This window comes from Gossypium hirsutum, chromosome D12 (genome assembly GCF_007990345.1).
Source record: "Gossypium hirsutum isolate 1008001.06 chromosome D12, Gossypium_hirsutum_v2.1, whole genome shotgun sequence".
Taxonomy (NCBI): domain Eukaryota; kingdom Viridiplantae; phylum Streptophyta; class Magnoliopsida; order Malvales; family Malvaceae; genus Gossypium; species Gossypium hirsutum.
The window spans coordinates 60,059,309-60,073,330 of NC_053448.1; the positions used below are offsets into that span (position 1 = coordinate 60,059,309).

General features: G+C 36.6%; 2 protein-coding genes across 10 annotated transcripts; both read left to right on the forward strand.

Moving 5' to 3' along the window:
• The first annotated feature begins 6,436 nt into the window (after nt 1–6,436).
• On the forward strand, nt 6,437–7,351 carry LOC107937257 (uncharacterized). The gene has a single exon (XM_016870109.1). The coding sequence runs from the start codon at nt 6,437–6,439 to the stop codon at nt 7,349–7,351; it is 915 nt and encodes a 304-aa protein (XP_016725598.1).
• A 22-nt stretch (nt 7,352–7,373) lies between these two features.
• LOC107937282 (nuclear pore complex protein NUP98A) lies at nt 7,374–13,617 on the forward strand. Of its 9 annotated transcripts, none has more exons than XM_041107538.1 (13): nt 7,374–7,582; nt 7,968–8,032; nt 8,357–8,389; nt 8,685–8,969; nt 9,139–9,669; nt 9,826–10,029; nt 10,123–10,560; nt 10,717–10,920; nt 11,014–11,451; nt 11,608–11,811; nt 11,907–12,344; nt 12,501–12,704; nt 12,800–13,617. In XM_041107538.1, the coding sequence occupies exons 2-13, from the start codon at nt 8,014–8,016 to the stop codon at nt 13,453–13,455; spliced, it is 3,654 nt and encodes a 1,217-aa protein (XP_040963472.1). In that variant the 5' UTR covers nt 7,374–7,582; nt 7,968–8,013; the 3' UTR covers nt 13,456–13,617. The 9 variants fall into 9 exon arrangements, with proteins under 9 accessions (XP_040963472.1, XP_040963474.1, XP_040963473.1 ...); XM_041107540.1 differs by having other exon boundaries at nt 12,522–12,704; XM_041107539.1 differs by having other exon boundaries at nt 11,629–11,811.
• Nucleotides 13,618–14,022: the final 405 nt, after the last annotated feature.

A 14,022-nucleotide genomic window follows, 5' to 3' on the forward strand; every position in this document is an offset into this window, starting at 1 on the left:
TACATCTAACATTATTTTATGTTTCAGCTTAATATATTTTTAAACTTATCATCAATATTATTTTAATTTATAATATATTATTATTTTCAATTTATCATAAATATATTTTAAATTTATCATGTATTTTTTTATTTAAATTCATCATGTATTATTATTTTAAAATTTATCGTCTATGATTATTTAGATTTATTGTGTATTTATTTTATATATTTCCTATGTAAATTCAATATAATTTATACACATTTTTATGGTTTTATTTTATAATATATTTTTAAAATTTACTTTTATATATTTCTATGTTTTAAAGATTTATAGGATAATACCCTTAGACTTTATTATTTTATATATACATACATAATTTATACTAAATTATTTTTATTCTATACTATTGATTTCATATTATTCTAGTTATTACGATTTAAATTCTCTTTTAAATATGTTTATATATCTTCTTTTAAATCTATTTATATATATAATTTATTATATATGTTATTATATGCATACATTATTATTTATATTAAGTTTTCATGCATTATTTATTTAGATTAATATATATATTATCTTGTATACTACTTATTTGGATCTTCTTCTTATGCAATATTTGCTTTAAAATTCATTTATACTACTTCATATAGTATTTATTTTTTAATTCTACTTTTTAAAACTATTCCAAGTTTCATATTAATTACTTCATTCTAAAATGTTTATACATATAATTTATTTTTGGTACATTGGTAATTCCAAATTTCTTCTTTTCCATGTTTTTTTGGTTATTTTAAAAACTTGTTACATTTTATTTGTGTTAATTTGCTTCGTGTTTCTTTCAAAATTGGCTTTTAATTCATTAACCTTCGAATATTAATTTTAGTATTTGCATAATATATGATATGAAACTATTGCTATTATGTGTATTTTAATTTGTTCTTTGTGTTTTCACATTATTGTCATTCATCTGTATAATTTTATTTCCATGTATTATTGTGCCATGCTTGCAAATATATTCTTGTTTGATGTTATCGTATCGTGAATCAAATTCCAATGTAGATAATCGATATTAGTTGTTGCTTCTTTTTTCTTCAAACAAACCAAATAAATGTATTTTAAGGCAGTTTTATAATCACTCTTATTTGAAATCTTCTTAAAATAAAGTCATATTTCACATTTCGAAGCTTTGAGAAATCATACCCTAACTTACGGGGTTTCGATTTTCTCATTAATCCAAAATGACCATTTTTTTAATTTTCAAAATATATGGTTCCTTTTAATAAGATTAAAAGCAAGTTGTATGTCGTCTTTGGAACTTCAAGAAATCGTGCCCTAACTTACGGGGTTTCGATTTACTCGTCAAACTAAAACAGCCAAACATTTAGTTTGAATACACAATAAAAATTTTTAAAGGTTAGCTTATGCTCGAGAATTCAAACGTTGCATCCTAACTTACGGGATACAACATTTTGTTGCCTCTTGATGAGAAACCCTTTTATATTCGTTCAAATCTATCCAAACATTATTTTAAAATATGACATTAATAAAAAGGGGAAATCATTTTTAATCTCTTCGAATTTTCGACATTCAACTTTAAGACATTAATTAATCAATTAAGTACCAATTTTGGGCGTGACGAGAGTGCTAATCATTCCTCACACGTAACCGACTCCCGAACCCATTTTTTTCGAATTTCGTAGACCAAAAATCATTGTTTTAGTAAATTAAAACTCTTATTAAAACGATCATATTACGAGATGATCCGATCACACCTCATAAAAAAAAGATTATTTTCATTTTCGTTTTCAAAGTAAAAGTCGACCCCTTTTATAAAAAAAATGGTTTCGACATGCTTAATTACAAATGTATTAAAATCATTAATTAAAAATAAAAAATATTTTTTTAAAATACTAATTAAAAATATTTAATAGTTATATTCAAATATTTAAAATATAGTTTATATATTTTAATTAAATTTTATAAATAATTAATATTTATTGCTTAAAAATATTTAAAATTTATATTTCATATATTAAAATATTAAAAACAAGTTATAATAATTTTTTCATATTCTTACTAAAATATAATAATATTAACTAATTTATGTGTGTTTTATCTTTAAAAAAAGTCTGCTACCCTAGCACGTCTCTGTCTGCCCTTCTGGCAAGTCTAGGTTTTCTTTTTTTTTTCAATAGTTTTTTTGGTTTGACGGCTGAGTTTTCCAGTGTTGTGAACAATCTTCTCCTGCAAGTGGAAGGAGAAATAGAATAGGTAAGTAAAGAAGAAGATGTAAGTCTAGTTGGGTGTTTCCTTACAGCCAGAATCATCCATTACCCAGCAATGAAAAGTACTATGGCTAATTTATGGCATCCAATCAAGGGGGTTCAAATTAGAGATCTGGGGGAAAAGAGGTATATTTTTAAATTTTTTCACATTATGGATATGGAGAAAGTTATTAAAGGGTCCCCTTGGACATTTAATAACCATCTGCTGATTCTGCATAAGTTGCAATGGGGAGAGGACCCACTCAGAATTCCATTAATTTCATCATCTTTTTGTGTACAAGTTCATGAGGTTCCCATTGGTTTTTACTCTGAAAGTTTAGCCATGCAATTAGGAAATTTTATTGGAACTTTCCAGGAGTATGATAGTTCTAGTTTGGGGAAAGAAAATATGAATTATATGCGGATTAGAGTACACATTGATATCCGTCGCCCTCTCAAAAGGAAAAAACAGATTAAGTTTAAGAATATGTGTTCTTATGTCAGATTTAAGTATGAGAGATTAACTCTTGCTTCTCCTATGGCCGGTTAGGGCATAACGATTCCTTTTGCAAAGCAAAAATGGAAGCTAGGGTTGAAATAGAAGAAATGGGATGGGATCTATCTTTGCGGGCACAGTCAATGAGAGCCCAAGCAATGCGCAGTGCCTGGTTAAGGGAGGAGGGATGATCAGTAGGCAAAAATAATAGAGATGAATTCAGGAGTGATAGAGATTGGAGGAAAGTAGGAAAATTTGAGAATATTCCGGATCCAATTCTAGGTTTTAATCTGGAAGGTAACGGGCTTTACGCAGAGCTAGAAAGTTCAAGGAAGCTAATTGGTAATAATAACATAGAGATGGAGCATGATTTGGAGAATGAGCTGATTGTAGGAGAGGAGGGGAAAAAGAGGGCTAGAGGGGAAATAGAAGAAAGTATGGAGGCAGGAGGGAAGAATAGGAGAATGGCTGAATCTAACCATTTGTTAGCGGCGGCTGCCAAGAGGCAAGCCGACCGGTCGCAATGAAAATCTTAAGCTGGAATGTCCGAGGGTTGGGGAATCCTCGGACAGTTCGACGACTTCGGCATTCGCTGAAGCAACATCATCCCCAAGTGGACTTCTTAATGGAGACAAAATTAAACAAAAATAAAATGGAAAAAGTTCAAAGAAGGTGTGGGTTTCAGTTTGGCATTGATGTTGACTCGATTGGATTGAAAGGTGGGCTAAGTTTGGCATGGCAAGAAAATGTTAATATTAAACTACAAAGCTTTTCAAACCGACATATTGATGTGTTTATTGAGTAAGGAGAGGAAGGGAAAATATGGAGACTTACAGGTTTTTATGGATCCCCTTATTCACAAGACAGGGATGCAGCATGGAATCTGTTGAGGCAATTACGGAATCAGGGAGAATACCCTTGGTTGGTTTGCGGGGATTTTAATGAAATCTTATATGGTTTCGAAAAGAAATGTGGATTACCTAGGGAGGAAAGAAGAATGGAGGCATTTAGACAAGTTTTAGAAGATTGTAATCTGGTTGATTTGGGATATTCTGGCAGATGGTTCACATGGGAGAGAGGGAACTTAATTGAAACAAATATTCAGGAGAGACTTGACAAAGGTGTTGCAACGGAGCAATGGAGCGACTTATTCCCAAACAATTTGGTACGACATCTTCCACATTCATTCTCGGACCATTGTCCAATTCTTTTAGATACGGCTTACAAGAATGGAGAGAGGGCAAGAAGAAACTTCAAGTTTGAAGCGTGGTGGGTACTAGAAGAAACATTCTTTAGTGGAACTAAAAGAATTTAGGAAAATTCTACAGGAGGTCTTATAAACAAGCTGGAGATCCTCAAAAAAGGGTTGGAGAAGTGGGGAGTTAAAATCCAACAGAATAGGAAAATGAAAACAGAGGGTTTGACTTCAAAACTGATAGCATTACTTGAAGAAGACAGAAGTGATGAGAATCTGGCAGAGATTATTGATACAAAAATCCATCTGAACTTTGAGATTGAAAAAGATGAGAGTTACTGGGAACAGAGGGCCCGAATTAATTGGCTAAAGCTAGGGGATGAAAATACAACTTTCTTCCACAAGCAAGTATCACAAAGAAGAAAACTTAATCAGATACATAAATTGCAGTCAGAAGACGGAAGGGAAACAGATGAGTGGAAGGAAAATGAGGAAATCGCTAGATTGTATTTTCAAAAATTATTTAATACAGGAGGACAAAATCATTGCGATAGAATCCTAACAGGTATTGAAGGCCGTATCACAGAGGAAGACAATAATACTTTAAAGGCAAGATACACAAAGGAAGAGATACTGGAAGCGCTTTTACGAATGGGACCTACAAAAGCTCCAGGAGAGGACGGTTTTCCAACCCTGTTTTATCAAAAGTGTTGGCCAATTGTTGGAGAGGATGTAACCAATTTTTGTCTTCAGAGGTTAAACGAAGGTATGGATTTACATTCAATCAATAAAACAAACATTGTGCTTATTCTAAAAGTCCTGAATCCCTCAAGGATTACTCAGTTTCGACCAAATAGTTTATGCAATGTGATTTACAAGCCGATAGCGAATGTTATTGCTAGACGACTCAGAGGAGTAATGCATAAATGTATTGATTTAGCTCAAAGCACTTTTGTCCCAGGAAGGCTGATTTCAGATAATGTCTTACTTGCGTATGAAATCTTACATACTCTAAAACTCAAGAGGGTGGGGAAAAGAGGATTCATGGCTGTCAAACTTGATATGAGTAAAACATACGATAGAGTCGAATGGAGCTTTGTGGAAAGGGTAATGAAAAAGTTGGGTTTTGATCCAGGATGGGTTGATTCAATTTTGAAATGTGTCTCGACGGTCTCATATGAGGTGATTATCAATGGCAACAGAGGGCAAACGATAATTCCATCTAGAGGAATCAGACAAGGTGACCCTCTCAGTCCGTTCTTATTTCTGTTCTGTGCAGAAGGTCTATCGAGTTTAATGCGGCTTGCAAAAGAAGAAAGTATCCTTAGAGGAGTTAAAGCAAGTCAAAGAGGACCAGCTATCTCACATTTACTCTTTGCCGATGATTGTATTTTATTTGCAGAAGCTTCAGAAAGAGGGGCACATGCTTTAAAACAGATTCTAAAGGAATATGAATTGAGTTCAGGGCAATGTGTGAATTATGAAAAATCAGCTGTTTTCTTCAGTACAAACACAGAAGAGCATGTAAGGGGTAATGTCTCAATGATCCTAGGAGTTAGAAGAGCGAATGATATAGAGAGATACCTAGGGCTTCCTAGTATGGTGGGAAAAAGAAAGAAAATATCTTTTCAAAGTTTGAAAGACAGACTCAAACAAAGGATTGATAATTGGAGTACAAGGTTTCTATCCCAAGCAGGCAAGGAAGTTTTTATTAAAGCGATCTTACAAGCTATCCCAACGTATTCAATGTCGTGTTTTCTACTCCCTAAGACCCTATGTACGGATCTGGAAAGAATTGTTGCTAATTTCTGGTGGCGTAAGAAATGGAATAAAAAGAGTATCCATTGGTGTACCTGGGAGAATCTTTGCTTATTAAAAGAAAATGGTGGTCTTGGTTTCCGAAATTTTACGAAGTTTAATATTGCTTTATTAGCGAAACAGGGTTGGCGTCTTGTTAATTACCCAAATTCATTATTAGCTCGTGTTTTGAAATCAAAGTATTATCCCAATTCAGATTTCTTGAAAGCTCGGCTAGGAAATTTACCTTCACTTACCTGGAGAAGTGTTTGGTCTGCGAAAGGTCTGCTTGAAAAAGGTCTATGCTGGAGAGTAGGTCGAGGTGATAGGATTTCCATCTGTGATGATCTGTGGTTACCAGGAAAAGAAATGGTTAGAATACCGAATCAAGAAGTGAATGGTAATTTTGAATTTGTCTCAGAGTTGATTGAACCAAGTAACAGAAAGTGGAAAACAGAGCTAATAAAGGATACCTTTAAACCAGCTGTAGCGGAGAAAATATTGAGGATCCCATTGGCGGAGACAGAACATGAAGATCTTCAAGTTTGAAAAGGGGAGTCGACCGGAGAATTTTCAGTTAGGAGCGTCTATAAACAATTACATGAGTTGACTTTGGATCCTAATGAGTTATTTTTACATACCGAAACTATAAGCTTTTACAGGAAACTATGGACATTACAAATTCCATCGAAAATCAAAATGACTATATGGAGGATTTCATGGAACTATATCCCCTCTTTTCTCAATCTCAAAATAAAGCGGGTTTTGGTGAATACTAAATGTCCCAGATGTGAGTGTGAAGAAGAAAGCAGTCTCCATATTTTCCAACAGTGCCCTTCAGTGATTGAGGTCTGGTATCATCTTAATCTTTCGTGGACATTGAACTACAATAATGAGGATTTATGGAGATGGCTTATCGGAATCTTTGGTCAAGGAAACGAGGAGCAGTTGCGACTATTCTGCTGTGGACTATGGTATATCTGGTTCAGTAGAAATCAACTCATTTATGGAAAAAATCAAATGTCAGGATCAGAAATAGCAAGGAAAATTAGAAACTATTTAACAGAACTCGAAGCAGCAAAAAAAGATAAACCTACCTTCCATACTTCTGACTGTTATCAACAGGTTTTCAAAAGGGGATGGGCAACTGTTCATTTTGATGCAGCGTTTGATAGTCAGACGTTCAGATCGGCATCGGGGTTAATAGTTTGGAATGGGGAAGGGGAAATCCTTGCGTCTTTAGCAGTTCTCCACTCCAACATCGAAGATTCATTCACAGCGGAGGCTCATGCAGGATTACAAGCAATCACTCTAGGTATTAATTTGGGAATCAACAAAATGGAGATAATGGGTGATGCAAAAACAGTTATCAAAAAGTGTAAAAGTTCCATTACAGATAGATCGGTCATTGGAGCAATAATCAGAGATATTCGGAACCGGAAAATTTGTTACCAGGAGATTAAGTTTTCTTTTATTCCAAAAGCAAAAAACATCTATGCTCACACTATTGCAACGGAGGCTCTTAAGAGAAGCGAAAGTTTTTACTTGGAGAAGGGAGTCCCAGAGACAGTCAGTCGAGTGCTAGAGAGGCGCGGATTGAAACCTCCTGATTGATAAGCACCCATCAAACACTACTACCCCGTAAAGTTAAAACAACTCTACGCGGATCTCACCCGACCCTACAAAGCCGTCCGTTCGCTCCATTTTGCGCTACCGTTACTGTTTGGGACTCTTTTTTCTCCAGCAGGAGGTCTTTCTCTCTTTCCCCTTTTACGAATTTGAATTTTTCCGAACCAGTAAGCTTCCATTATTTCTCCCCCTCCCGATTCAGATCGGTCCGAAAAGGTTCGAACTCTCATCTCTTTATTTTATTTTTCTCTGGCACTCCCACTGCTTCGCTGCTCTATAGCACTTGCTAGTGCTTTCTTCTTTTTTAGGCATCAAAATTTCAAGTACATGTAATAGCTAGGTTGAAATATTCGATGTTTTTTTTCTTCTCTTTGCGTAACTTTTTTTTTAGAGTTTTTAGGTAAATGCATCGGAAGGAAAAAGGCTTCGATAGCCACTGAGTAATTGCTTGTTTGGTGCGCAAATAAATCATAAAATGGACACTAAGTTTGGTCCATGGCATCATGTTTACGTTGTTTTATTTTATTTTGCATTGTTACTTTCTTTTTAGTTTCCTCGTTTGTTTAATTTACTTTCGGTTCATTTTTGTTTTCCGCCTCAGTTTGAGATCAAAGAGTTGTGGTGCTAGAACAACTACTTAAACGAAGATGTTTGGTGCAACTAGCCGTAAGTCTTTTTCTTACACTTTACTGGAAATCATATTTTGATTCGGTTCCATGAATGCATAATTGCTTCCAGTCCTGTCTGAAACTGGAAGCTTGCGGTTGGTGCTATTGCTTGTATATAGGCATTGTGAAATTCCGAGTTTCTGGTTGGTATTTTATATCGAAGACCGACTTCAGTTTTCAAAAAGGTTTCATAATTTGCATGCCTTGATACCAATGAATTATTGCTATCTTCTTCTTTTTTGAGTGTTTACCAGTATGGCAGTATCCTTTTAAAGTTAATAATTTTTTTTTACTTTTTTGCTTGCCTTGTATTTGGTCGCAGAAAAAGTGCATCCTGATAATGCTTTGTTCTGTGGTAATTGTTATTAGTTATAATAGTTTACCTTCTTGATATGCTATTAGTTACAATAGTTTTAATTAGCTGTGCTTGTTACTGGTCAAAGATTGGTGTTTTTTTTTTCTTCCTTTTTTTTTTCTGATATATATGCTTGAAATCTTTTCATTCGTGTTTCAGATTTTTGTTATCTTTAACATACATATTGCATGTTGTCCTTTCTTGAGAACAAATTTTTTGTCATTGCTGAATTTTTTGGAAAATTAAATTAACTATTGGAAACTCTTAAAACAACTTGTGGGCAATAATCAAACAGCCCATTTGCATCCCAGTCTGTTTTTGGGGAGACCAACAATGCAAGTAGCAATCAGTTTGCACCTAAACCTTCCTTTAGTAGTCCAACCCTCTTTTGCTTCCCAAACAGGGAGTTCAATATTTGGGGGTTCTTCTACTGAAGCGTTTGGTACAGCCCAGTCTTCTTCTCCCTTTTTGTCAACCACAGCCTTCGGTGCCTCTTCATCTCCGGCTTTTGGAAGTTCTGTGCCTGCTTTTGGATCTTCTTCTTCTCCTGCTTTTGGCAGTTCATCAGCATCTTTTGGTGGTAATTGTTCTTCTTCTACTTCTACTATTGTTGAAGTTGCTAGGTTTTGGTAGCCTTCTCTTTTTTTAATTGTATGCTTGTCTTGACTTTCTATCCATTTATTCTTGGGCAACTTGGTGTCTTTTCCTTGGTTTTAAATCGATGACTCCTTTTTATTTTTTTTGGATAGGATCTTCTGTTTTTGGTCAGAAGCCGGCATTTGGCTTTGGGTCTACTCCCACTCAATCAAGTCCTTTTGGAATCACAGCCTGCATTTGGTTCCCCGATACCATTTCCCAGTCTGCATTCGGTTCCAGTACTTCTGCCTTCGGTGCTGCAAGCACTCCTGCTTTCGGTGTCACAAGCACTCCTGCCTTCGGTTCAACTGGAAGTTCAGCATTTGGGAGCACTGGAACTGCATTTGGTGTGTCAAATTCCCCGGTATTTGGAACAGTAGGCACATTTGGAGCATCAAGCGCACCAGCTTTTGGCACTTCTCTCACTCATGCTTTTGGAGCATCAAATTCTGCTTTTGGCACTTCCAAGACTCCTGTTTTTGGAGTGTCAAATTCTGCTTTTGGCTTTTCCGACACTCCTACTTTTGGATCATCTTCTACTCCTTCATTCAGCTCTGGGTCTAGCCCTGCTTTTGGCCAATCAACACCAGCATTTGCCAGTAGTCCTTTTGGAACAACTACAATTGGAGCACAGAGTTCTTTTGGTGAGTAACCAAGCCTACTTGATCATAGACTTCGAAACTACTTGTACAGTTAGGCAGAAATATATATTTTCATGGGCCTTACATGATTTAAGGTCAAGGGAGTTCGTATACGTATACATATATATATTATTTAAAATTCTTTGAGTTCTCATGTAGGACCCCAATCTTCTGCACCAGCATTTGGACAGTCAACTTTTGGGGCTCAACGTGGGGGAAGAAGAGTTGCTTCTTACACGCCTACAATTGACGCTGATAGTAGCATTGGTACACAGATGTTCGAGTCAATTTCAGCTATGCCTGTTTACAAAGATAAAAGTCATGAGGAGCTGAGATGGGAGGATTATCAATTAGGAGATAAAGGTACCTTTGTAAAATATTAAGAAAACCTGGAAGTTATTCATTATTCTTTCCCATTCATTATCGACTAACTTGCTGTAATAATTTGACTGTCAGTTGGACTGCAGCCAACCGCTCAGCCTTCTGGAGAGATTTGCTCTGGTGTGTCAACTGCACCTACAAGTCCTTGTGGCTCTTCTCCAACATTTGGCCAAACATCTGTAAATCCTCATTCCATCACAAGTACCAATCCATTTGGTGTATCTAATTCCCCGGTATTTGGAACAGTAGGCACATTTGGAGCATCAAGCGCACCAGCTTTTGGCACTTCTCTCACTCATGCTTTTGGAGCATCAAATTCTGCTTTTGGCACTTCCAAGACTCCTGTTTTTGGAGTGTCAAATTCTGCTTTTGGCTTTTCCGACACTCCCACTTTTGGATCATCTTCTACTCCTTCATTCAGCTCTGGGTCTAGCCCTGCTTTTGGCCAATCAACACCAGCATTTGCCAGTAGTCCTTTTGGAACAACTACAATTGGAGCACAGAGTTCTTTTGGTGAGTAACCAAGCCTACTTGATCATAGAATTCGAAACTACTTGTTCAGTTAGGCAGAAATATATATTTTCATGGGCCTTACATGATTTAAGGTCAAGGGAGTTCGTATACGTATACATATATATATTATTTAAAATTCTTTGAGTTCTCATGTAGGACCCCAATCTTCTGCACCAGCATTTGGACAGTCAACTTTTGGGGCTCAACGTGGGGGAAGAAGAGTTGCTTCTTACACACCTACAATTGACGCTGATAGTAGCATTGGTACACAGATGTTCGAGTCAATTTCAGCTATGCCTGTTTACAAAGATAAAAGTCATGAGGAGCTGAGATGGGAGGATTATCAATTAGGAGATAAAGGTACCTTTGTAAAATATTAAGAAAACCTGGAAGTTATTCATTATTCTTTCCCATTCATTATCGACTAACTTGCTGTAATAATTTGACTGTCAGTTGGACTGCAGCCAACCGCTCAGCCTTCTGGAGAGATTTGCTCTGGTGTGTCAACTGCACCTACAAGTCCTTGTGGCTCTTCTCCAACATTTGGCCAAACATCTGTAAATCCTCATTCCATCACAAGTACCAATCCATTTGGTGTATCTAATTCCCCGGTATTTGGAACAGTAGGCACATTTGAAGCATCAAGCGCACCAGCTTTTGGCACTTCTCTCACTCATGCTGTTGGAGCATCAAATTCTGCTTTTGGCACTTCCAAGACTCCTGTTTTTGGAGTGTCAAATTCTGCTTTTGGCGTTTCCGACACTCCTACTTTTGGATCATCTTCTACTCCTTCATTCAGCTCTGGGTCTAGCCCTGCTTTTGGCCAATCAACACCAGCATTTGCCAGTAGTCCTTTTGGAACAACTACAATTGGAGCACAGAGTTCTTTTGGTGAGTAACCAAGCCTACTTGATCATAGACTTCGAAACTACTTGTACGGTTAGGCAGAAATATATATTTTCATGGGCCTTACATGATTTAAGGTCAAGGGAGTTCGTATACGTATACATATATATATTATTTAAAATTCTTTGAGTTCTCATGTAAGACCCCGATCTTCTGCACCAGCATTTGGACAGTCAACTTTTGGGGCTCAACGTGGGGGAAGAAGAGTTGCTTCTTACACGCCTACAATTGACGCTGATAGTAGCATTGGTACACAGATGTTTGAGTCAATTTCAGCTATGCCTGTTTACAAAGATAAAAGTCATGAGGAGCTGAGATGGGAGGATTATCAATTAGGAGATAAAGGTACCTTTGTAAAATATTAAGAAAACCTGGAAGTTATTCATTATTCTTTCCCATGTTCATTATCGACTAACTTGCTGTAATAATTTGACTGTCAGTTGGATTGCAGCCAACCGCTCAGCCTTCTGGAGAGATTTGCTCTGGTGTGTCAACTGCACCTACAAGTCCTTGTGGTTCTTCTCCAACATTTGGCCAAACATCTGTAAATCCTCATTCCATCACAAGTACCAATCCATTTGGTGTGTCTAATTCCCCGGTATTTGGAACAGTAGGCACATTTGGAGCATCAAGCGCACCAGCTTTTGGCACTTCTCTCACTCATGCTTTTGGAGCATCAAATTCTGCTTTTGGCACTTCCAAGACTCCTGTTTTTGGAGTGTCAAATTCTGCTTTTGGCTTTTCCGACACTCCTACTTTTGGATCATCTTCTACTCCTTCATTCAGCTCTGGGTCTAGCCCTGCTTTTGGCCAATCAACACCAGCATTTGCCAGTAGTCCTTTTGGAACAACTACAATTGGAGCACAGAGTTCTTTTGGTGAGTAACCAAGCCTACTTGATCATAGACTTCGAAACTACTTGTACAGTTAGGCAGAAATATATATTTTCATGGGCCTTACATGATTTAAGGTCAAGGGAATTCGTATACGTATACATATATATATTATTTAAAATTCTTTGAGTTCTCATGTAGGACCCCGATCTTCTGCACCAGCATTTGGACAGTCAACTTTTGGGGCTCAACGTGGGGGAAGAAGAGTTGCTTCTTACACGCCTACAATTGACGCTGATAGTAGCATTGGTACACAGATGTTCGAGTCAATTTCAGCTATGCCTGTTTACAAAGATAAAAGTTATGAGGAGCTGAGATGGGAGGATTATCAATTAGGAGATAAAGGTACCTTTGTATAATATTAAGAAAACCTGGAAGTTATTCATTATTCTTTCCCATGTTCATTATCGACTAACTTGCTGTAATAATTTGACTGTCAGTTGGACTGCAGCCAACCGCTCAGCCTTCTGGAGAGATTTGCTCTGGTGTGTCAACTGCACCTACAAGTCCTTGTGGTTCTTCTCCAACATTTGGCCAAACATCTGTAAATCCTCATTCCATCACAAGTACCAATCCATTTAGTCTAAAATCTCCATCCTTCAGCAGTGTAGGCTTTGCAACCTCGACTACTACCTCAAACCCTTCCCAATCAACATCATCAAGCCTTTTTGACCCAATTTCCTCAACAACTCTAATATCTATTTCATCTTTGACTCCTACATTTGGAACTGGTTCATCTCTTTTTAGTTCATCTGTCACGCCTCCATTTCCATCTTCACCATCCATTTTTGGTACTGCTGCAGTTCCTGCAACAACTCCAGCATTTGCTACCGGTTTAAATTTTAGCAGCAGCCAAGCATCCCCTTTGTTCAATTCTACCCCTGCAATTGGGCAGGTGACCTCTACATTTGGACAGAGTACTGGTAGCTTTGACCAAACAAGCATTTTAAACACATCTTCAACTGGGTTTTGTGGGAATATGTTTTCTAGCCCTCTACTGTTGGCTCCAGCTAACAACCCAGCTGCCTTTGGCCTGGCAACTGCAAGTCGCTCTGGAAATCTTTACTATCATTCTTCCTTTTTATCATACTTATGACCATTTGTTCATGTAATTTGTTTATAGAATGATGGATATTATGTTTGTTTCTTTAGCCTTCAACTTTGATCGCTATTTCTGTACATTTTCATCATATGCTGCTGCAGGGATGCTGAATTGCATTTTTTTTCTTTCTTTTATTAAATCGAGAATTCAAGCTAATTGTTCACTTCTGAGCCCATGATTGATTGAGAAGTAGACTCTATCATTTGATTATTAAAATCCGGATAAGAGTTTTTTTTTTCTATTCTTGGATTTAGATGCCAATCATAATTGATATTTCTACGAGGATAGCTTTTTGCATATTCAAATGTCAAGGTTGGAAACTAGTTGATTGAAATGTGTTTCAGATATTTAATGAAAAAAAAATGCATTGCTTTATGAAAAATGTGTTTGACAGGTCTGCTATACAGAGTGCTGCTGTAGTACAACCCATCTATTACAAACCCTTATGGAAAACTCCCTGCAATGCCTCAAATGTCGATTGGTCGAACTGGGACTGCACCATCACTTCATTATGGGATTTCGAGCATACCTGTAACTATCTTACCTTGTTTTGAGTTTGAT

Coding starts and splice junctions, on each gene's coding strand:
- LOC107937257 (XM_016870109.1), top strand. CDS start 6,437: ATGACTATATGGAGGATTTCATGGAACTATATCCCCTCTTTTCTCAAT.
- LOC107937282 (XM_041107538.1), top strand. Junction 8,970..9,138: donor TTCATCAGCATCTTTTGGTG/GTAATTGTTCTT, acceptor TTTTTTGGATAG/GATCTTCTGTTTTTGGTCAG. Junction 10,921..11,013: donor TTATCAATTAGGAGATAAAG/GTACCTTTGTAA, acceptor TTTGACTGTCAG/TTGGACTGCAGCCAACCGCT.